The 24,428-nt window shown below is 40.7% G+C and overlaps 1 protein-coding gene across 1 annotated transcript in view; it reads left to right on the forward strand.

The window, feature by feature from the left end:
• The window catches only part of LOC141332962 (uncharacterized), a 54,353-nt gene extending 32,975 nt beyond the window's left edge, over positions 1–21,378 (forward strand). Inside the window, exons 6-8 of the mRNA XM_073837919.1 lie at positions 3,165–3,338; positions 19,597–19,643; positions 20,047–21,378. Coding sequence (XP_073694020.1) covers positions 3,165–3,338; positions 19,597–19,643; positions 20,047–20,579 — 754 coding nt within the window. The 3' untranslated portion in view covers positions 20,580–21,378. The remainder of the gene's footprint in view (positions 1–3,164; positions 3,339–19,596; positions 19,644–20,046) is intronic.
• Positions 21,379–24,428: the final 3,050 nt, after the last annotated feature.

The following is a 24,428-nucleotide window of genomic DNA, read 5'->3' on the forward strand; positions in this document are numbered from 1 at the left end:
TTTAGACCCCCCTTAGCAATTTATTTTTGAAAAAGCGCCTAGCGACAAATCTAGCCACTTCTTGGACAAAACTTATTTAGTTTACGAGACTCTCTGGTATTGCCGCACGCACTCTCCCTCTCTCTCTGTCTGCGTCTGCTCTGTTCAGTGAGCGGCAGAGAAGCAGCACTTTCAGATAAAAAAGGATATTCTGATGCTTCTAACTCTACTGTACAAGCAAGTATAGCCGAAATCACAGCACAGCCATTGTCTTAATCGTATGTGTATTTGATTTCATTTGACAATGTCGTGATATTATGAATAATGATTTAAGTGTAGATAAATATCTTCGAGAGCTGGTTATGTAACATTAGTCCTAATGGGACTAGAAATAGAAATATTTAAAGTTCTAAACTACCTATGCTTTATTTGTGCTTTATTGTTCCACTATAGATAATATTTATATGTTGAATTTGGTAGTTGTCTCTCACGTTGTCCCACAACAACCTTAAAATAGTGTAGATTAGTGTACAATGATTTATATTTATTTTATAGTTATATTAAATTAGATTTTTTTTAAAGTAACGCAATAGTTACTTTGCCTGGTAATTAGTTACTTTTATAATGATGTAACTCAGTTATTAACTCAGTTAAAATTTGTGAGAAGTAACTAGTAACTATAACTAATTACTTTTTTAAAGGTACGTGCCCAACACTGCATTTGTGTTAGGTTTAGGTTGATATAGGCATGGCCTAGTAATCTATACTGTATATCAGTAGTTACCAAACTTTTTAGAGTGGCATACCCCCAAAGCATTTAACATCCTTCTGCATATCCCCTCTCTTCCACTTAGACTGCAGTCACACCTTTTCCATTAAGGGATAATATTTGCCATTTCAATTGTTTTTTCAGTGGATTGCTTTTACTTTTTAACATACTTTAAAATAAATAATGTTTTAAATAAAAAAGTCTAAAAGAGATACATGCAATGATGGTAAAAATGTAGTGATCCTTTTAAATATAAAACTAAAACCGCCAGTAGGTGGTGGTAAGTCAGCGTCTTAAGTGAGACATCGAGTCACTTAGTAACAAAGCAAATCACTGTATTGAATCACCCCCGATTTGTTCACAGCCAAAGATCCATCCACAGAAGTAGCTCAGCCAAAAGGATGACTTGATTGATGTGAATGCCAGCAGGAAGGAATAATGCTCAGAATTGTTGTGGATTAAACATCTCAGGTGACATTGTTTGCCATGTTTTTTATTGGGTGACAAGAAAAGATAGGATATGGATTTAATTGCCAATTACTGATTTTATGTGTGAGCATGCTACATGCTACGCTATCACAGCATTCAAGGCAACTAGTGGGCAGCCTCAGATTGTCAGTGGAAAATATGAATATGAATAAACTGAACAATAAATTGACTCAAAATACTTATCTACATGATAAAGGAGATCTTGAATGTCCCAAAAATATCAATAACTCATTTTTGACCAAAGACTTTTGCCTTTGCACGGCAGTATGGACAGAGAAGAAGTGTAGAGCGAGGTGGAAGGAGAGGTAGAAGGTAATGACAAATTTATGTGTTAGACTTTAACGTTGTCCATCATTTTGACGGACAGGGTTGTAAAAATTCTGTCATAATCTATCATTACCTGTCATTTTAATTTTCATATTTTAATTATAATAACACATTTAATTGCTTTTATTTTTGTTCACATTTTTTTAAATCATGAACCTACAGGGCGAGCATACTCTGTAGGCTTATGCATTTATTAGTGAAGAGAACAGAATAACAGAGACTGTCACTTTTTATGTTCAACATGAAAATGACAGCGGAGGACACTAAAAAACCAAAACAACATGCTAGGGCTGGGTAAAAAAATAGAATTCTCAATTTTAATAGATTCTCATTTTTATGAACCAATATCTATTCTTAAATCCCAATCGATCTTTTGGTCTATGCTATTTTCTGTTGATGAATGAACAGTATAGTGTGCCTCCTATCCAATAAATCGCAATAGGCTAAACTCTGTGCTTTGTTAATTTCAATATGACAAAGTTTCAGATTTCAAATTCTGTCCATTTCATTAGGAAATTCAAGTAATATTTTGGCACTCTTTAATGTGGCGTGATAGATCGCTGTAGCTTAAAGTAGGTACTCCCCTGTGTGTAATAAAATGCATAGCAAAAGATTTGTGGAAGTTTCATTGTTCTGGATCCCGTGCTCTGCTGCCACACTGGAGCACACTCGCCACCAACTGGACAGCGGTGGGAATAACAGCTACAATTTACAATATATCACTCTGTGTAATCTGTCAAAGTGACGGACGGCCTTCAGATTTTTCCGTCACTGATTAAAAAAATCTGTCAGTGATGGACATTTTTGGTTAAACGCGACCTCTGGTATATATCTATGTGTATGTATATACACTGATCAGGCATAACATTATGCATACATATACCACCTTTCTAATAGGGTGTTTGTCACCCTTTTGCTGCCAAAACAGCCCTGACCCATGCTGTGATATCTGGCACCAAGATGTTAGCAGTAGATCCTGCAAGTTGTGAGGTGGGACCTCCATGGATCAAGCTTGTTTGTTCAGTACATCCTACAGATGCTTTAGGATTGAGATCTGGGCAACTATGGCGGGTATCATGTCAGGGGAAGCATGATCAAGAATCATAAATATCAAACATGTTTTATATTTATGATTTGGGATTTTGCAGGCTCTGACGTGATCAAGAGCAGTAAATTAATCATAATGACACCACAAAATTGGACAAAAAGTCATTTGCAACAAGCTTTGAATCTGGCTATTCCCCCCTGATTGCTTAGGGGTGCAAATCGTGCTCAAAATCAGGCTTTAACCGTGGATTTCAGTGTTGTGTTTACAAGTGCTGCTTATTTTATTTTAGAACATGAAGTTGTTTTTTTTAAGTCTTATCTTTATAGTCTTTTTTCACTTTGTTGACAAAAAATTTTAGGAGCAATATTGTGCCACTATTGTTTGTGTGAGAGAGCTAATGCTTTATTTTTGTATTTAAATGCAATAATAATTCCTAATAATGTTAAATGAGCACAAAATTATACTTATTTGTGACTAGTTGTTTTTACTGAATAATCAGTTCAATCTTAAAAGGAACAACAAACACTAATGTGATGTGGACTGTTTTTGTAGGTTGTCTGGCTGTATGGTGACAGAGAAAGGCTGTTATTATGTGTCTTCAGCTCTGAGTTCAAACCCCTCACACCTGAGAGAGCTGGATCTGAGCTATAATTACCCAGGAGATTCAGGAGTCAAGCTGCTTTCTGAAAAACTGAAGGATCCAAACTGCTTACTGGACAAATTCAAGTATGTCAAGCAGGAGGAGTTTTTGGGTTTACTGTTTAAACTTTTCAGTGTCTCTGTATATTTATATGAGTATAGGATACAACAATAATACAGTGGGCAAATAAGTATTTGATACACTGTCGATTTTTCAAGTTTTCCCACTTACAAAGAATGGAGAGATCTGTAATTTTCATCGTAGGTACACCTCAACTGTGAGAGACAGAATAAGAAAAAATCCAGAAAATCACATTGTATTTTTAATTACAGAGGTCAGATGTTTCCTGTAGTTCTTGGACCAGGATCAGGTTTGCACATACTGCAGCAGGGATTTTGGCCCACTCCTCCATACAGGTCTTCTCCAGATCTTTCAGGTTTCGGGGTTGTCGCTGGCCAACACAGAGTTTCAGCTCCCTCCATAGATTATCTATTGGTTTCAGGTCTGGAGACTGGCTAGGCCACTCCAGGACCTTGAAATGCTTCTTATGGAGCCACTCCTTAGTTGCCCTGGCTGTGTGTTTGGGGTCATTGTCATGCTGGAAGACCCAGCCACGACCCGTCTTCAAGGGTCTTACTGTGGAAAGGAGGTTGTTGCCCAAAATTTTGCAATACATGGCCCCATCCATCCTCCCCTCAATACAGTGCAGTCGTCCTGTCCCCTTTGCAGAAAAGATCCCCTAAAAGCATGATGTTTTTACCCCCATGCTTCACAGTTAGGATAGTGTTCTTGGGATTGTACTCATGCTTCTTCCTCCTCCAAACATGGCGAGTGGAATTTATACCAAAAAGTTCTATTTTGGTCTAATCTGACCACATGACCTTCTCCCATGCCTCCTATGGATCATCCTATTGGTTTTTGGCAGACTTCAGACGGGCATGGACATGTGCTGGCTTGAGCCGGGGGACCTTGTGCACACTGCAGGATTTTAATCCATGATGGTGTAGTGTGTTACTAATGGTAACCGTTGAGACTGTGATCCCAGCTCTCTTCAGGTCATTGACCAGGTCCTCCCATGTAGTTCTAGGCTGATCCTTCACCTTTCTCATGATCACTGATACTCCACGAGGCGAGATCTTGCATGGAGCCCCAGTCCGAGGGAGATTGACAGTCATCTTGAATATCTTCCATTTTCTAATAATTGCGTTAACAGTTGTTACCTTCTCACCTATCTGTTTGCCTATTGTCCTGTAGCCCACCCCAGCCTTCTGCAGGTCTACAATTTTGTCCCTTGTGTTCTTAGACAGCTCTTTGGTCTTGCCAATAGTGGAGGGCTTGGAGTCTGATTGATTGAGTGTGTGAACAGGTGTCTTTTATACAGGTAATGAGTTCAAACAGGTGCAATTAATACAGGTAATGAATGGAGGATAGGAGGGATTCTTAAAGACAAACTAACAGGTTTGTGAGAGCCAGAATTCTTGCTGGTTGGTAGGTGATCAAATACTTATTTCATGCAATAAAATGGAAATAAATTATTTTAAAATCATACAATGTGATTTTCTGGATTTTTTTAGATTCTGTCTCTTACAGTTGAGGTGTATCTACAGTACAAGGAAAATTATAGATCTCTCCATTCTTTGTAAGTGGAAAAAATCGGCAGTGTATCAAATACTTATTTGCCCTACTGTAAAGGATTTAAAGAGCACTAGTCTGAGGAGTAACATCTTAACTAAACTGCTCAGACAAAACAAATGAACAACATAACATTACTTTAACAACTCCCTGACTGGCAACAAAACAGGAGCAGACAGTGAAAATGCAACAAGAATGGCAGCCACCTTCCTACAGCTTTTATAAAAGGTAGAAACAAACATATTCAAAATGATCATTTATGTTGCAAACATTACCAACTTGTAAATGAGGGAACAAAAAAGTTTGAAGTTGAATATTACAAGTTACACATTAGAATCACCATTACAGTAAATTAGTTGACATTACCTCAGATTAAAGAGCACTGAAGGAAAAAAAAAAAACACTGAAAACACAGAGAAAAAACAGGGAACACAAATGACAGTACACCACAAAATAAAACTTTTCGGTCTCAATTAGGGATCGATTCTCCTCTAAGTGAATGAAGTAGAGCTGCTGTTTAACTAGTAGTAGACAACTAACTACCAGAGGTCTTATTATCAATAAGGGTAGATCTTGATCTCTTTGTGTCTTTATCTCTTTAAACCAAGCAGAACAGTATGATATTTAACAGCACTTGCATGTCAGGATATTGTACTCATAAAAAAAACCTTTACAGGCTGTAGTCATGACAGCACATTATTATGATGGAGAGATCATTAGAGTTACAATTATATTGCAAACAAAAACAAGTAAAAACTTCTTGTCTGATAATCTTTACAATCACCAAGTCACAAGCTAGCTGCTTTCTGACTGTAAAAAGAGCACAAATCACTTACACTTACAACACAAACACGTCATACTGACCCACAAGCTTTCAGAGAAACAATTAAACCACAGTATAACTTATATTTTATTTAACAGTAAAAAAAATAATCATTTGACTTTTTCTGAATCTCGACAGGAGGCTCTAAAACCGATATTCTGTGCCACAACGAGGAGGCCACCAGATTATTAATAATCAAAGTCCTCCCTCTGGAAGACATTTTAGGCAACAGCCATTTCCACCTTTCTAATCTTCTATCAATATGCTCAGACACATTCTCCCAGTTTTTATGATTGGTTGACTTATCACCTAGAAAGATTCCAAGGTATTTTAAACCACACTGGGACCAGCTCATTCCGCCCGACAAAACCATTTTTTTCTCTTTCCATTGTCCAACTAAGTATGCTGCACTTTTGGCCCAATTTATTTTGCAAAAGAACATTTTCCATAACCATTAACAATGTCAGCTAGCTTATCAATATAATTCTGTCTAATAATTCTGCCCTTCTCCTGGTCCAGAGAAATAAGGGCCCGTATTCACAAAACATCTTAAGGCTAAAAGTAGCTCATAACTTGCCGATTTAGGAGAAAATCTTAATAATAATGGGCGTGTCAGTCCTAAATTTAGGACTCCTAAATTTTTGCTCTAAAAGTATTTCACAAAGCATTTTAGCACTAAAACTAGCTCCTAAATCTGTGAAATGTTAGGAGCAGTGAAGAGGACTCCTAAGTCAATAAGACCAAATCCTAACTATCCTAAAATGGCTGTTGCTGGCAATCTCCCTCAGAACTTAAACTTTTTAGAAACACTCTGTATTTGTTTGCACACATATGTTTTTTCCCACACAAAATTTTTAGTTTTGGAGGTTGTTCCAACTCCAAATTTTCCTTGTTTATATCATATTTATATATGTTGTTTTTATTAACAAGTTGGGCAAGAGTAACAGCTTTTCTTGCGTCCAGTTTGATTTTTGTTTAAGTTTGCATATGATTATTCTATTCTGTTAATAAAAAGGCTGTTTATATGCATATCAGCTAATTGTTTATGAGAAGCACACAAGTAATAGGCTGATAATCAGCTGAACATATACTTGTTTAATTTGTGACACTTAGCCTGCATTTTAAAATCTTGATGGCAACATTTTTTAAAAAACTTTATTTGAATATGGCAACTTAATATCATGCTCTACAATAATTCTATGAACAAATCTCTGACAGAGACTCCTCCCCTATCAGCCAATCACTGTGTGCATAGTTAGTAAGCATGCTGACATCATCCATAGCAACAAGGTCAACCCCGCCCTTACTCTTAGCTTAAGACCTCTCTATATTCCTTAGTAAAAGTTTGTCTCAGCAGCTTTGGAATAGGTTTTAAGAGAAAACTCTAAGCTAAAAACTTTTACTGCTATTTAGGAGAACTCTTAGTGCTAAGATAAAATGTTTTGTGAATACGGGCCCAGACCAACCTTTTGATTAAAAAGTCTAGAGACTTCAAAAACATCTTGAATTAAAGATATGTTGTCCACTGTTGGGTACACAATAGGACTGATTCCCAGCACATCTCTTAATCTATTGGCCAAAGTGTTTGACAAAATCTTGTAGTCAGTGCACAACAAAGACACTGGGCCCATATTAATAAAAATAAATCTTAGTGCAAGGAGTTTCTTCTAGTGACAAACTTCTAAGAAAATTCTTAGAAATGTTTCCTCTTAAAATTAAAGAAAAGATCCTAGTAAAAAAAGTTATGCAGAAAGCATCTTAACCCTTAAAAAAGGTCTTAAGGTCCAAAATTGTTAGAAGTATAGATGAGGACTTTTAAGAGGCTTAAGAGTTTCTTTAGCAATGGAGGAAATTGACAAAAATGAGAAGGGCAAAGAAATAGTTTGCATACAATGCATGACCGTGAGTTAAGATGCTACACATGAGATTGTGCAGGGATAATGTTTGTAATGTAAGACATGCTAACATCTCTGACATAGTGCAGAAATGCCACAGTGCAAAAATTGAAGTAATCACTACATTTATTACATTAACATATTTAGCAACTGAAAACAATGCAACTATGCAGCAGTGATAATTTGGGTCTGTTTACAACCTTCTATAAGCAAAGAGATCACGCAAACAATTACAGCACTTTCAGAACCTTAATGTGTTGCTGTTCATTTTCTATCAAAAACATTAAATACAACATTAACAGCATAGTAAATTAAAATATATAAACATATATAATAAATAAATAGCAGTACAAGTTTTTAGCTAAGAGTTTTCCCTTAAAACCTATTCACAAAGCTGCTGAGACAAACTTTTACTAAGGAATAGAGTCTTAAGCTAAGAGTAAGGGTGGGGTTGACCTCGTTGCTATGGATGATATCAGCATGCTCACTAACTATGCACACTGTGATTGGCTGATAGGGGAGGGGCTTCTTTTAGAGATTTATTCATATAAATATTGTTGAGCACAATATTTGGAGTTGGGATAACCTCCAAAATCAAAAATTTGCGTGGGAAAACATATGTGTGCAAATAAATTCAGAGTGTTTCTAAAAAAGTTTAAGTTCCAAAGCAGATTGCCAGCAACAGCTATTTTAGTGACTTTGGAGTCATCTTCATTACTTCTAACGTTTCACAGATTTAGGAGCAAGTTTTAACGCTAAAACACTTTGTGAAATACTTTTAGAACAAAAATTTAGGAGTCCTCAATTTAGGATTGACACACCCATTATTTTTAAGATTTTCTCCTAAATCAGTAAGCTATGAGCTACTTTTAGCCTTAAGATGTTCTGTAAATACGGGCCCTGGTGCTTTGCCATTTTTCATGCTCTGTAGTGCCTTGAAAAGTTTATCCACTGTCAGAGGATGCACCAAACCAGCACACGACTCCTCAGTCACCTGTGGAACTTCTGAAAGAAACTGATTTGTTAACCGGTCCTCCACACAATCACAGGCATACAGCTCCTTATAGAAGCTAACAGACCTAGTCAGATGTTTCCCATCCACAGACCGTAAACACTGAATACTTTTTCTTTGGCCATTATTCTTTTCCAGACCAAAAAATAATCTGGGCGGGGCATCCATTTCAGAAATACTATGAAATCTGTACCTACCCAAAACCCCTTGAGCTCAAGTATCCAACAGATCAGCTAGCGCAATATTTTTATCCTGAATTTGGCCTTGATCTTGATGGGCTCCACACAACACTTGGAGCTCCACAATATCCATTTCTAAATTTTGAATACTTTGAATAGTGTTCCTTGTGACATTAGAAGTATACTGATTACATTGTTTTTGTATTTATAACTTTCCAATATCCCACTATTTCTGTAAAATCAGACTTTTGAACTCTCCATCTCATCCAAAAAAAAAGTAAACACTGTCCAAAAACAGCATCCTCAAGTAAAGCATTATTAAAATGCCAATATGCACTCTTATACTTTACAGATTTAATGAATACACAAGCTTCTACCACTGAATGGTCAGAAAACCCAACAGGACAAATACAACAAGACTTTAAACACTGCACTTGATGTTTAAAACAATAAAAATAATCCAAACGTGCTAAAGAAACACAATTGTCTTTCACTTGAGCCCAAGTATATTGCTTATATTTAAAATAATAATATTCCTCCAAACATCATAAAGTTGACAGGTTTTAATGATGTTTATCAATTTACATCTTGAACCCATATGCGGTTCAATATGATTTCTGTCAGTATCATTATCTTACTGTATCGTCACCAGCAAGAATTGATAAGTTCCCTCTCAACTTCCCGTCCTCTAGGGGTCACTATGGGGAATGCCATCAGCGTGAGTCGTGTCTGAAGAATACATACAAAAACGACAATGAAATTGGCCGGCGACAGCTTATGACGTCACTTCCGGAGCGACTCGTTGCCACCAGTGCGTCACTACCGGCGCGACCACAGTATAAAGGGGCGTCGATAGAACATAACATTCTCTTCTTCGTCTTCACTGACTTTTTGTCTGAGTGGATGTTTTCTCATCTGAGGTTTTTGAAATAACAGCTCGCGTGTGACGTGTGGTAAGTGTAGTTTATTGTGTTATATAGAACTCAGGAAAATACAGAATAGTTGGCCACCCTTGTATTGACACTGAGTTCGAGTTTAGTTGGCCAACCCTTTTTTCCTTGTAAGCATTAGCCGTGGTTATTACTGCTGACAAGTCAGTAAAGTATAAGAAGAAAACTGCCCACCTGTGTCTGGACTCTTTATTGACTTTATCACGCGACGGACACAACAGTTGGCGACGAGGTTTAAACGGACAACATAAAGACACTTTTCCTAGTTTTTTTTTCAGACTGGGCGTTTTTTTTTCTGGGAAAAGTAAGGAAAAAGCAGCATTGAAAAGGGAGAGGACAGCACAACCCTTCGCTGTAAGTGAAACAAGAAAGATGGCTGGTTATATTGGAAAACTTGACGCTTTTGATAGCGCGTCGGACGATTAGATAATGTATTGTGAACGTATGGAGCAGTATTTCAAAGCCAACGATATTGAAAATGAAAAGCGTGTATCTGTGTTATTGAGTGCAATTGGAGGAAGAGCATATGCATTGCTGAGAAGCCTCACTGCACCTGTAAAGCCTGCTGATGTCAGTTTTGAAAACATTGTTAAAACGATGCAGGACCATCTTGCGCCAAAACCGCTGCTCATAGCGGAGCGATTCAGATTTCATAAGCAGAATCAGAACGAAGGAGAGTCAATCGCAGCGTACATAGCTGAATTGAAAAAGTTGTCTGAACACTGTCAGTTTGGGGATGGATTGAATGACGCGCTGAGAGACCGACTAGTCTGTGGTATTTTACAAGAGAGTATCCAGAAGAGATTGCTCACGGAGGCTGATCTCACTTTCAAATGTGCAGTTGAAATTGCCGTAGCCATGGAAACCGCTGCCAGAAACGCGGTGGAGTTGCGGTCAGGAGCGAAAATGTCTGTGAACAAAATGTTTGCAGTGAGTAAAGCAAAGAAAATGATGCAAACAAGCGAAGTGTGTTACCGAAGTAATAAAGGTGGACACAAAGCAAATCAGTGCAGATTTAAATCTGAAACCTGCAGGAAATGCAACAAAATTGGACACATACAAAGAGCATGTCGATCTGATGTACCAAACAGTGAGAAAGACAGACAGTACAAAGTTCAGAAAAAGAAAAGCAAGAACGTGCATGTTATTGCTCAGAATTCAGATAAAGAAAGTGATACAGGGCTTGTAAATTTGGAAATTTACAGTCTGAAAAGTGACTGGAAGCAAGCAATCTGGCTGACACCACAAATTAATGGAAAAATCATCCGAATGGAATTGGACACAGGCTCCGCTGTGTCAGTGATGTCACAAAATGAGTTTGAAAGAAATTTTGAGAATGCCAAGTTAAAGCCATCACCTGTTAAACTAAAAACATACACCGGGGAACCTATACTTCCTATTGGGGTAATGCCGGTCACTGTTGAGTACAGTGATCAACGGAGTGAATTGGATCTGTACATAGTACAGACGGAAGGACCAGCACTTTGGGGACGTGACTGGTTGCGAAAGTTAAGGTTGGATTGGAAATCCATTAAAAGTTTGCAAGTCACAGTTCCTGATGGACTGAGTACTCAAAGGAAACTGGAAAAAGTGCTTGATTGTGCAGCAACAGTGTTTCAACCAGGCATGGGAACCTTGAAGCATATCAAGGGAAAAATAACACTAAAGGAGGACGCAGCACCTAAGTTTTATAAGGCACGTCCCGTTCCCTATGCTATCCGCCAGAAAGTGGAAATTGAGCTGGATCGATTGGAAGCTCAAGGAATACTATCCAGGGTTGACTGGAGTCCCTGGGCAACTCCCGTCGTTCCTGTCTCCAAGAAGGATGGAAGTGTAAGACTCTGTGGAGATTTTAAAGTATCTGTTAACCCAGAGCTGCATGTAGAACAATATCCACTACCAAGAATAGAGGATATCTTTCCCACACTTTCTGGGGGGAGACACTTCAGCAAAATCGACCTGGCAGAAGCATATTTACAGATGGAAATGGAGGAAGTCTCCAAAGTGCTTCTGACAATAAACACACATAAGGGATTGTATCGTTATAACAGGCTGGTTTTTGGCATTTCCTCAGCACCCGCTTTATGGCAGAGGGCTATGGATCAGGTGCTTCAAGGTTGCCCTGGTACTCAATGCTACCTCGACGACATCATTGTTACAGGTGAAAATGACAGTATCCATTTGGAGAACTTGGCACGTGTGTTAAAGAGACTGGGAGATTATGGGTTACGTGAAAGACGTGACAAATGTGAGTTCTTTAAGAACAGCATCACATACTGTGGACATCAAATCGACGCCAATGGCCTACATAAGTGTCCTGACAAGTTGAGAGCCATTGAAGAGGCTCCACCACCAAAAGACATCACACAGTTGAGGTCATTCTTGGGATTTGTCAATTACTACAACAGATTTTTGCCAAATCTAGCCACTGTTCTCTATCCTCTTAATGCCCTGTTGCAAGCTGGAAAGAAATGGATGTGGACCAAGCAGTGTGCAGAAGCTTTCCAGGAGGCCAAGAGACTAATGATGTCAGACACAGTTTTGACTCATTTTGACCCCCAAAAGCCAATGAAATTGGCACGCGACGCCTCATCGTATGGCATCGGTGCGGTGTTGTCCCACATAATGAGTGATGGGACTGAACGGCCTATAGCCTTCGCTTCACGTTCTCTCTGCAGAGAAGAACTATGCGCAGATTGATAGGGAGGCACTGAGTCTTGTCTGGGGGGGTTAAACGATTCAATCAGTATCTGTATGGAAACGAGTTTACCTTGGTCACTGACCATCAGCCTCTGGTTTCCATATTCAGTCCACAGAAGGGAGTTCCGCTGACAGCTGCAGCACGGATGCAGAGATGGGCTTTGTTTCTAGGAGGACACAGATACCGGATTGAATTCAAAAGAACGAATAGACATGCAAATGCTGATGGACTCTCACACCTGCCAGTAGACCTTACCAGCACAGAGTCAGTGAAAGAAAGCATACCTTTGGAAGTTTTTACTCTTGCACAGCTGGAGGGCTCCCCTGTTACAGCTGAAATGGATCAGAGAGAAACCAGGAAGGATCCCACATTGTCTCTAGTGTACGCAGCTACACGTAATGGCTGGAATGCAGAAACAAAGAGCCGGTTCTCACAGTACTATCAGCGCCGTGACGAACTGACTTTGGATGGAGGATGCATCATGTGGGGTTTAAGAGTCATTATACCTCCTAAGTGGCAAACTCGTGTCTTGGAGGAGCTTCATGTCGGACATTTAGGAGTAGTAAAGATGAAGTCACTTGCCAGAAGCTTTGTATGGTGGCCAGGAATAGATCAGCAGATCGAGCAGCTTGCCATGCATTGCTCAGGATGTCAGCATGTTCAAAAGATGCCAAAAGCAGCCCCATTGCACCCTTGGGAATGGCCCGCTCTGCCATGGCAAAGGATACATGTTGATTTTGCGGGCCCCTTCATGGGCACTACGTTTCTCGTTGTTGTTGATGCATGTACAAAGTGGCCCGAAGTGTTCAGCATGACCTCCACAACTGCTTCTCAAACTGTGACAGTACTGAGAGAACTCTTTGCAAGGACTGGTGTACCAGAAGAGCTGGTGAGCGACAACGGGCCCCAGTTTGTATCTGCAGAGTTTCAAGTCTTTCTTAAAAACAACGGGATCAAGCATGTAACCTCAGCGCCCTACCACCCTGCCACAAATGGCTTAGTTGAGAGATTTGTGCAAAAAATGCTCTGCGTGCCATGACAAATGAAAAAATTACACTAAATCAAAAATTGCAAAATTTTCTATTTGCATATCGAAACGCAGCTCATGCTACCACGAATCGAACCCCAGCCATGTTGTTTCTGGGAAGACCTTTACGCTCTAGGCTGGATTTGTTGAAACCAAATCTGAAAAGAACCGTACAGGACAAACAACTGAAACAATCGCAAGGAGGAGGAAAAACACGCGAGTTGGAAGTTGGAGATAGCGTGCTTGCTAGGGATTACAGAGGAGATCACAAGTGGATGCCTGCAAGAGTCAAAGAAAGAACAGGTTCACTCTCATATACAGTGGAAGTTGCTCCTGACATCCTCTGGAGGCGGCACATTGATCAGCTGAGAAGCTCAAATGTTCCTCTGGAAAGTGTTCCAGTGAGTGCTTCAGTAAGTGTTCCATTTACACCTGATGTCTCTGTTACCAGTGGAAGTGACTTGGCACTACCACCAGAAGACACTGTAACTCCCTGTAAATCACCACAATCACCTGTTCCTACCTGTGAAGAGAGACGTTACCCTACCCGCATACGGAAACCTCCAAACCGTCTGGATTTATAAGAACTGGAAAAAAGAAAGAGGAATATTTCCAGGAAACATTAGTTATTTGATTGTTACCTTTGTTTATTCGTAAGGAAATTGTTTGTTGAGACTTGTTTATTTAGAGGGGAGGAAGTGTAGTGTATTGTGTTATATAGAACTCAGGAATATATAGAATAGTTGGCCACCCTTGTATTGACACTGAGTTCGAGTTTAGTTGGCCAACCCCTTTTTCCTTGTAAGCATTCCCCGTGGTTATTACTGCTGACAAGTCAGTGAAGTATAAGAAGAAAACTGCCCACCTGTGTCTGGAGTCTTTATTGACTTTATCACGCGACGGACACAACAGTAAGAGCAAGCGCTTTCAGCTCCCGAGGGAGTTTGTTGCGCAGGGAATTGAGTTTGCGATCACTGCATTCATTCCTTGTTTCTTTTGAAGAAGGCATGCTCTGATTCCAGCTTTCATACGGCTCAAGCTGTGTATGTATGGTGAGGAGAAAAAAAAAAGGCTCTTGAGGGAGCAGAATGCAATCGTTGCATTCATTGCTTGTTTCTTGCGAGAGGCACGCTACTCATAACCGTTTTTATGAGCTTGCGGGCTATGTGTGTGTGGTGAATAGCAGTGCGTCCAGCTCTCGAGGGAACTGATGTGCTCATCGCGATGCATTTGCAAAGGAGTGAGGTGAGCCTTTACTGTTTTCCCAATTTTGCATAAGTGTGTTCGCCATTCACGGTAGGGCTGGGCGTTATGACGGTATATATCGTTACCGCGGAATGAAATGTGTACCGTAAAATAATTTTTTATTCCGTGTATACCGCGAAATGTAAATAAGTGGGCATGGCCAACTCACGTGCAGCACGCGTGAGGCTGAGACTGGTCAAACCGTTGAATGCAAGACTGATGGATACGCTGGGAGGTTGTAAAAACATGGAAAAGGAGAAACGAACAGACGAGGAGGGCTCAAAAGAAAATCCTGAGCAGGAGGAGGAATAAAATACAAAATAATCAAATAAGATCAAGTCCTTTTCTTTTCTTAAATATTCAAGCTTATTTATTATATAAAGCCCTTTTGTACATTTTCTGGAATAACTACCTATATAAAAAACTATATCGTGAAAGATATCGTTACCGTGAGATAAAATTTCTCATACCCTGAAATAAAATTTTGGTCATACCGCCCAGCCCTAATTCACGGTATTAACAACACAGTCGTGCCGGCAGCGGCTCTGTTCTTGCTTGATTCCCAGGGGAATCTGGCACATGGGCGGAGCGTATTTAGCTCCCGAGGGAGCTGAATACATGCTGCACATTGCAGTTATGGAGTTAATTATCTGCCAAAAGGGGACATCCTTAATATGGTCATCTGAGGGTGGCTATAGTTCAGCCATGGTTATGATGGGACAGGCTTATTTAACTGTAGCTATCTGAGGCTAGCTGTGTGTTAATTTTCCCCTTCCTCCTACTCTTTGTGGTCTGGGTACTTTTGATCAGTTCCATTTCTGGTAGCCCTTCCTACAAACATAGATATCTGAGGATGTCTGTGTGATAGCTCAGTGACAGCTCCCCTTCCTAGGGTTTTAAGCAGCAGTCTCCCTGAGCCCCTGCCTAGACAGTGCTATCTTCCCTGCAGGGTTATAAACAGATGGCCCACTATGGTGGTCTGGGCAGCTTCACAGGAAGGTTTTCCTAGGAACCATGGAATGGGTGAGTATGATCCTGTTACTTTGTGTTCAACCTGTTTTTGCTGTATCTCTGGGGCCTGTCTGTTGTGCTTTCTTGCCATGGGCAGGTCCTCTTGGAGCAACCGCTCTGGCCTTGGCTTTGGTTGTGGCCTTCTTGTCTTTTGGACCTGTTATTGATCTCTACCTGGATGTCATGGCCACTCTTGGCCTTCAGGTCCCCACTACAGCACTACATCGTGGGCTATGGTCCTCTTTCCAGGTAAGCTCTTGGAAATGATCCCTTTGCAGGAGGTTCCTGGACACCCCTGGCTGGACATACATGCCTTAGAGGTCACCTGACTGAGACACTCTCTCTGTGTCCTGCCCAGAGTGTATCTTTTTTTTTTTGGGTATCCACCCAATCTTAATACCCTGACCACATATAAGTGAGTATGATCCATATACGTTGTAACTAGCTGTTGTTTGGACCTGTTTACTGTGCTAAGCTTATGTCTTTCAGGGTAGGTCCTCAGCGAGTACCCTCCCCCTCTGGTCTACTGACTACAGTTTTGGCTGTGCTCATCTTCCTTGAATCTGCCTCCACCTGCTTAGGTCCCTGTGAAACCTCCTGGCCTACAGGTCCCCCATTACAGCTGGTAACTTAGGACTCGCAGTCCTTCTTCCACATATGCTTCCGGAAGTCTTTCTTCATAGGAATGCCCCTGGGCAGTTTTTCTGGACTCTTGGACCATAGTCCTGCCCTGATGGGCTCCCTTCCTAGCTTCCAGCCCTCTCTAAGTGGAATAGTATCACTCCTCTGTGGAATGGGCTTTTATAGTGAAGAGTAACATTTCCCAGGCTTCTTGCTCTTGCAGATTATGCGGGTCTGGTCAGAGCGGAGCCCGTGCTTGAGGCACTTAGGGTTGGTTAAGGCTAATCCCCTTGGAAGTACCCCCCTTCATCCTGAGGGCAGGGGAAGTTACTGTTTATATGCGGCTTTGTGAGTGAAGGGTTGATGGATAGGGCATGGCATGCTCCCCTCTCTGCGGAAGGGTCCGTCATAGAGTGCCACCTCCTGGCGGGTGAGGTGTTCCTCTCTGTCTCTCAGGGTTAGGAGCCTGTCCTTGATATTCACTTTGCAGGCCTCGTTGGAAGGGTCCCTTAGAGTGCCACCCCCTGGTGGGTCAGGTTTTCCTCCCTGTCTCTCAGGGTTAGGAGCCTGTCCTTTCTGATGTCCAGGTTGATTCCCACTTCTCAAGCCTCGTGGATGATGGCATGCTCCCCTATCTGCGGAAGGGTCCCCCTTAGAGCGCCACCCTCTGATGGGTCAGGTTTTCCTTCCTGTCTCTCAGGGTTAAGAGCCTGTCTGTTCTGATGTCCAGGTTGATTCTCACTTCTCAGGCTTCGTGGATAATGGCATGCTCCCTTTCTGCGGAAAGGTCATTTATAGAGCGCCACCTCTTGGCGGGTCAGGTGTTCCTCCCTGTCTCTCTGGGTTAGGGGCCTGTCCTCTATATCCACTATTGGAAAGATGCTCAAGTCTAGCTCCATGGCAATACAGTCAGTCGATTAGCAGTTTGTGAACTGCCTATGCTGATTGGGTGCAGCATTGCTCCCCTTACAGTGAGGGTTGACCCCTAGTATTGCCCGTCATGTGACAACCATCTGAAGCCCTGTCGAGTGTGACCTCTCTGGCACACCTTCCTCAAATCCATGTTATGGTAAGTGCACACGCTATTCTCTGGGCACTTTTTAAAATCCACAAGAGTGATAAGTGTGCATCAAGTCTTTGTGCACTTTTCTAAACTCCTGTATGGTATGGGTTACGTGCTAGACTTCGTTCCCATTTTTGAGTTGGTTTAAAACCCCGGTCTTCTTGGGCCCAACTCCATTTAGGTATCATTGCAGATTCCTCTTGACCATCTGCTACCTAGGACGTGTGTCAAGGCACTCCTAGGTTACCTAGAATTAGAACGGTTTAAAAAAAAAAGTCCACAGGAACTGATTCCCTTGTTCTGTGAGTTGGTTCCTGAGGGAACAGACCCATTCAGAGCTAGTGGTAGCTCCTATGTGACAGGCAGGTCTAGGTTATCCTAGGTACTTAGTAGGGCTGCACGATTAATCGCATGCAATTGTCATGCGTATCTCATCAGTAAAGCCGGTTCTGTGATTAGTAGTAAATCTCCATCACCTGCGTTCAGATGGTGCGGTATTTAAAACACTGAGCCGTAGATTACTGAAAAGCTACGCAATATCGCGTTCAAAATTGCGGATGAATCGCATTCGATTTTGAACGCGATATTGCGTAGCTTTTCAGTGATCTACGGCTCAGTGTTTTAAATAACCGGCTTTACTGATGAGATACGCATGACAATCGCATGCGATTTATCGCGCAGCCCTAGTACTTAGCTGTATCCACCTGAAGGAGTCTCCTTGATTCCAAGCCTTAAGCTCTACCCTGGGTGCAGCCTTCTGACCCCATGCAGGTAAGTGGGTAACAGCTCTGGCCTTGGGGGATAACGTCAATGACAGCCGTCAGTAACGTCCCAGGGGCAATTTCCTTAAAACTTAAGGAAGTTAGTACTTAGTGCTCGCTCTAATGGCATGCACTCCCCTCAGCATGGCAGCGTAGGTATAACCGCTCCCCATAGCGACCCCTAGAGGACGCGGTTCGAAGTTGCCTCGAGAGAGAGTTTACGTATGTAACCATGGTTCCAAGAGACACCACGTCCTCTAGTCTCTTCGCCCTGCTTTCGGACATAAGCTTCAGATGAAGAAGTGAATGTTGTGTTCTATCGGCACATCTTTATACTGTCACAGTGAAACCTTCGCTCCCAAGCCACGCAAAGCCTACACTCCCAAGCAACGCATAGCCTACACTTCCAAGCCTCACAGTCTCCACACCTTCAAGCCCAGTGGGCATCCCACTGCCTACTGTGCTGCCTGTTATGGTGGTGGCCATTTTGAAAAAGGGTTGGCCCCCTTCCTGATCTTTTATTTTTTTCCATGTTTGTCACACTTTAATGTTTCAGATCATCAAACAAATTTAAATATTAATCAAAGATAACACAAGTAAACACAACATGCAGTTTTTAAATTAAGGGTTTTATCTGTTCTTTATCTGTTCGTGACCTCAAGCTGAAGGGAACTTGGGTTCTGCAGCAGGACAATGATCCAAAACACACCAGCAAATCCACCTCTGAATGGCTGAAGAAAAACAAAATGAAGACTTTGGAGTGGCCTAGTCAAAGTCCTGACCTGAATCCTATTGAGATGCTGTGGCATGACCTTAAAAAGGCGGTTCATGCTCGAAAACCCTCCAATGTGGCTGAATTACAACAATTCTGCCAAGATGAGTGGGCCAAAATTCTGACACAGCGCTGTAACTGACTCATTGCAAGTTATCACAAATGCTTGATTGCAGTTGTTGCTGCTAAGGGTGGCCCAAACAGTTATTAAGTTTAGGGGGCAAACACTTTTTCACACAGGGCCATGTGGGTTTGGATTTTGTTTTCCCTTCATAATAAAAAAACTTCATTCAAAAATTGCATGTTGTGTTTACTTGTATTATCTTTGATTAATATTTAAATTTGTTTGATGATCTGAAACATTTAAGTGTGACAAACATGCAAAAAATACATAGTACACTACATAGTAACACCCTAGCAACCACACTGAATGCCTTTGCATAGTAACCACCCAGAACATGTTATCGACATCATTGCAACCACCCATGTATCCTGGCAACTACATAGCAACAGTCTAACAACCACCCTAAGCATGCTAGCAACCGCATAGCAACCACCTAAGTACCCTGTGAACTACATTGCAACAGCCTACCAACCACCCCAAGTACCTTAGCTTTTTCTGACTGACTGAATGTGTCTGTGTGTTTTCTAGTGTGGATCATGGAGGAGAGTCCAGGATTACAGCAGGACTGAAGAAATGTATGTCACACACGCACACACATGTTGTGTTTACATGTTTTATGGGGACATTCCATAGGCGTAATGGTTTTCATAGTGTTCAAACCGTATTTTCTATCGCCCTACACCTACCCTACACCTAAACCTAGCCCTCACAGGAGATTGTGCACACTTTTACTTCCTCAAAAAAACTCACTGTGCATGATTTATAAGCCTGTTTCCTCATGGGGACCTAAGAAATGTCCCCACAAGGTCAAAATTTACTGGTATTACTATCCTTGTTGGGACATTCGGTCACCATAATGTAATAAATACCAGGTACACACACGCGCGCGCGCGCACACACACACACACACACACACACACACACACACAGCTGTAGTGATTGTTGTTGTGTAATAAATGTCTCTGTTCTTGTGTTCAGATGCTTGTTTTCTCACACTGGATCCAAACACAGCACACCGTCATCTCATTCTGTCTGAGGAGAACAGAACAGTGGTGGGAAATACTAATCTGAATCAGTCGTATTCTGATCATCCTGACAGATTTGATTATTGTGAGCAGGTGTTGTGTAGAGAGAGAGTGTGTGGGCGCTGTTACTGGGAGATGGAGTGGATTGGAGGTAATGAAGTAGTAATATCAGTGTCATATAAGAGCATCAGCAGGACGGGACAGAGTCGTGAGTGTGAGTTTGGATATAATGATCAGTCCTGGAGTTTGATCTGCTCTCCAGCGTATTATGCATTCATACACAATAATATGCGGACTACTTTCTTTGTAAACCCCTACAAAGGCACAGGTAGAACAGGAGTGTATGTGGATGAGAGTGCAGGAACTCTGTCCTTCTACAGCGTCTCTGACACAATGACCCTCATCCACACAGTCCAGACCACATTCACTCAGCCGCTCTATGCTGGGATTAGTCTTGGTCATAACTCATTCGTGAAACTGTGTTGATGAATCAGAATAAACTAATAAGACATTCTACCCATTACGCTTTAAGATGCACAATTCAGTAACAGTGAGATGTTCAGAGTCTTCATGATATAAACTTCTGTCACTGAAATAACAGAATACACGTTTGTAATAAATACTCATACAGGCAGCAAGATCAGTGTGAGTCATGCTGAGTGATGTGTATCTGTGATTCTATCAAACTACATTTGTTTTTTTATAGTGTCACATCAATCATTAGTAGTATTATGCAATGTATCTTTCACAAACTTCTATAGGTTGAACCCTTTTTGTTTAAAAAAAGCCCCAAACTGTACACAACATACAAAAGAAACATCACATAATGTAAATAAGTTGTCACAAAATAAAAATATGTGAATAACTCCATTTTGATAAAAATGTCAGATAGAGCCTTATAATTTCAAGGCAAACTTGAGATCAGATTTTAATTTTAATTGATGTTTGTATCATGAATAAAATCGATTCCTCTGCACTTCATGAGAATTTATGACATTATAAAATATGATATTAAATTATGGGATCTCTTTCAAGCAGTGAAATAAGCTGTCAAAATATGTTTTGAAATTGTTGTTTTTTTTTCTGAGTTTTAAAATTAACATGTTTTAATTACAGTATTTTTGATGGACAAAAATAATATTTTTATGTACTTATTTTATTTACTAAAATATGTAAAAATGTGTTGAAATATGTACAATCTTTGCTGAATTAATAATAATAATAATAGCATCCACAATATGATTTATTTATTATACAATCATTAAATAAATATATGTCAAGCCCATGGACTGACGTTATTTTTGTTTCCCTCCCCCATGTGCTCCATGACCAAGGCTATATCCAAAATCGCGACAACCATTTGAAGTGGTGTCCAAAACCATAGTGGATGTTCTCAAGTGCACTCACTCAATCCCACCATGCATGCAAAAAAAGAATGTACAACTGATGTACACTCAAAGGCTACAGAATACCCATAATGCACTCTGAGAGCTGCACACTTAATAAATTCCCATGTCTCGCCAGAAGATGGCGCCCACAGCTGAATCATCTATCCTAAATTGATTATTAAACAGCAAGCACAAACTATGCAAAGGTGGCAGTCCTTCTGGTGCACCCATTGTCCGAATTTACTCACTCATTTTAATTCACTCCTTCAAGTGGAATGTATTAGTGGACTAATGTAGGGAATACTGAAAGATGGTATAGGGCAGAGGTTTTCAAACCCTGGGTCATGGGATGATTTAAGGAAAAAATGTTATAAAATTATTTAATGCAATTTTAATAACAATAACAACAATAATAATAACTTTGAATAGAAACACAACAATAAAACAAAATAAATACTCGATCTCTGTCACCTGACCCAGGTATGTATGTACAATCATGCTTTTCAACATAGCGCACTATGTTGTTGACGTTGACACAGCTATTTTCTTTTCCCCATTGCAATGACGCAAACTGCAAAGACTTCAGTAGAGTGATATTAGCAGCCATCTTTATTTTATGTTGAATATGAACAGGCCAAGTCAAAAAGCACTATTCATGATTTTTTTCAAGAGGAAAAGCGGGCTCTGATGGTGCGTTCACGCCAGACGCAAATGAAGTGGCATGCGCGAGTAATTTACATGTTAAGTCAATGCAAAGACGCGAATAGCCATCCTGCGGCGCGCATTGAGCGTTTGCCGCATGAAAAATCTGAACTTTGGCGAAAATTTGCGCCGCGTTAACCAATCAAGAGCTTGCTCTAGTAGTGACGGAGGCAGAAATCCAAACAACAATGGAGGACAAAATCACCGTTGCTGTCTGTGGTTACTCGGAGCTGTACGATACATCTTTGTACCTTTATAGAAACAGGAATAAAAAGGATCTTGCTTGGAAGAAAGTGAGTGAGGAGGTCAGACAATCTGGTAAGTTTTAAAAAAACGCTCTTTATTCAATTTGACCTACATATATATACACATATTGAGACTACAAGCAAGCTAAAGCTGGCAATTTGAGCTCATTCACCTATTTTACAACTATTTTCCCGCTGACGAGTGGCAGAAGCCCCTCCCATGACGCAAATTCGCGTCTGTTGTGAAGTGAATTGCACGCGCGAATGAAGCGAGTAAACTCAAAATGTTCAAGCGTCCAACTACGCATGAATAGCATGATTTATTCGCGCAAGTCGCGTCTGGTGTGAACACACCTTGAGACCAAGACCCCTTCAAATGTAGCAGCAGAAAACACTGTCAGTGGCCCAACTCAGCTGAAAAGACAGTGAAGGTGATGCACGTGAACCTCATAGCAGTACTTCTGGCCCAGCAAAGAAAAAAACAGAAATCCGGAGTAAGGCCATATAAAGATAATTTTTTTAAGTTTGGGTTAATCAACTGTTCAGACACAGGCTATACTGCAATACCAATGTGTGTAATATGCGGTGGAAAATTTGAAACCAGCTAAGTCGGAAAGAAATTTAAGTACTAGGGATGGGACGATAAATCGATTCGCGGATCGATTCTGAGATCTTCCGAATGCATCGCGTTTCTCTTTGGAATCGATTTTGAACTTAGATTTTTACGCTCATGAAGAAGAGTGCTGAAGAGCACTTCGTTCGGCTGAGTCATGTAATTTCACCTTGGCTCAGAATGCTTTTATTATGCAAGATTAATGTAAACACAGCCCACTGTAAACACCATTGTAATTCGCTTAAACTTTCTCGAATTGTATGAATAGTTATTTTAGGTTTAAGTGAGTGTAAGGATTTGAAAACAAGGAGAGCACGGCTATCTCTAAAGCAAGCAGTGCCATCTGTTGTTCAAAACTAAGCTTAGAATCGATTTGAGAAAGAATCGTGATGTGTTCGGAAATCTCAGAATCGATGCTTAATCCTTTCTCGATTCCCGTTGCAACGATTTATCGCCCCATTCCTACTAAGTACACGTCATGCTGATTTTGCGATTTTTCAGGTACTAAGCAGAAGCATCCCAGCTAACAAAAATAGTTCCCCAGAACGTCCCCTAAATGGCCTCTGCGAACGTCCCCCGGACGTCATTGTGTAGGGTCCCCGTTACGTCTAGCGGACGTCCTCCGGACGTTCACGGGGACATTCACAGGACGTGCAGCGGCCTTTCGGGACGTTTAGGGGACTTTCACTTTAAGTTCTCTGGATGTCATTTTATTTTACTTTTAGGCTAATCAAAGACAACAGACACGTTGTAAAGAGTAAAATACGTTTATTTTAACTGAACATTTGTAAAGTTGCAGTGCTCTTTCCGTGTGTGAGTGTGGTTGCCAGCTGTGGGGTTAGTCCAACGGCAATTCTTCCCGTTATCTTCTATCCTAAAACAACAAAATGAAAACATGCAGTAGTGTTATTATTTTATATGTCTAGGACTATAGTTTGTCCATTGAAAAATAATTTGCAAAGACGGTTGAGAATTTGGATTTAGACCAGGTGGTCAGTAATTTAGTGAATGAAGATATCCGTCCAAAATGTTTTTTTTTTGTTGCCACATTGGCGTCTCTGTGTGTATTTTAACCACATGAAAATTAAATATCTAAGTTCAGTTTCTGTAAATATCATGTACATTTAATAATTTCACCTTGCTAAGGTTAGCTTCAAAACATGCTAAGGTTAGCTTCAAAAGTGTTCACATTATGCTAATGGCCAACAGCCGTACACGACCGACAACCGACATCTTCAGCAAACGTTTTAAAATGTGAACTTTTCAGCATTACGAGATACACAGTGGTTACGGTAGCTAATGTCTATAAATATAAAAGTATAAATACCTTTTTGACCGAAGAAAGCGAAAACAAAAGGCCTTGTCTGAAGAAGTAAACGGGAGGACC

The sequence above is a fragment of the Garra rufa genome, chromosome 4 (genome assembly GCF_049309525.1).
Source record: "Garra rufa chromosome 4, GarRuf1.0, whole genome shotgun sequence".
Classification (NCBI taxonomy): Eukaryota; Metazoa; Chordata; class Actinopteri; order Cypriniformes; family Cyprinidae; genus Garra; species Garra rufa.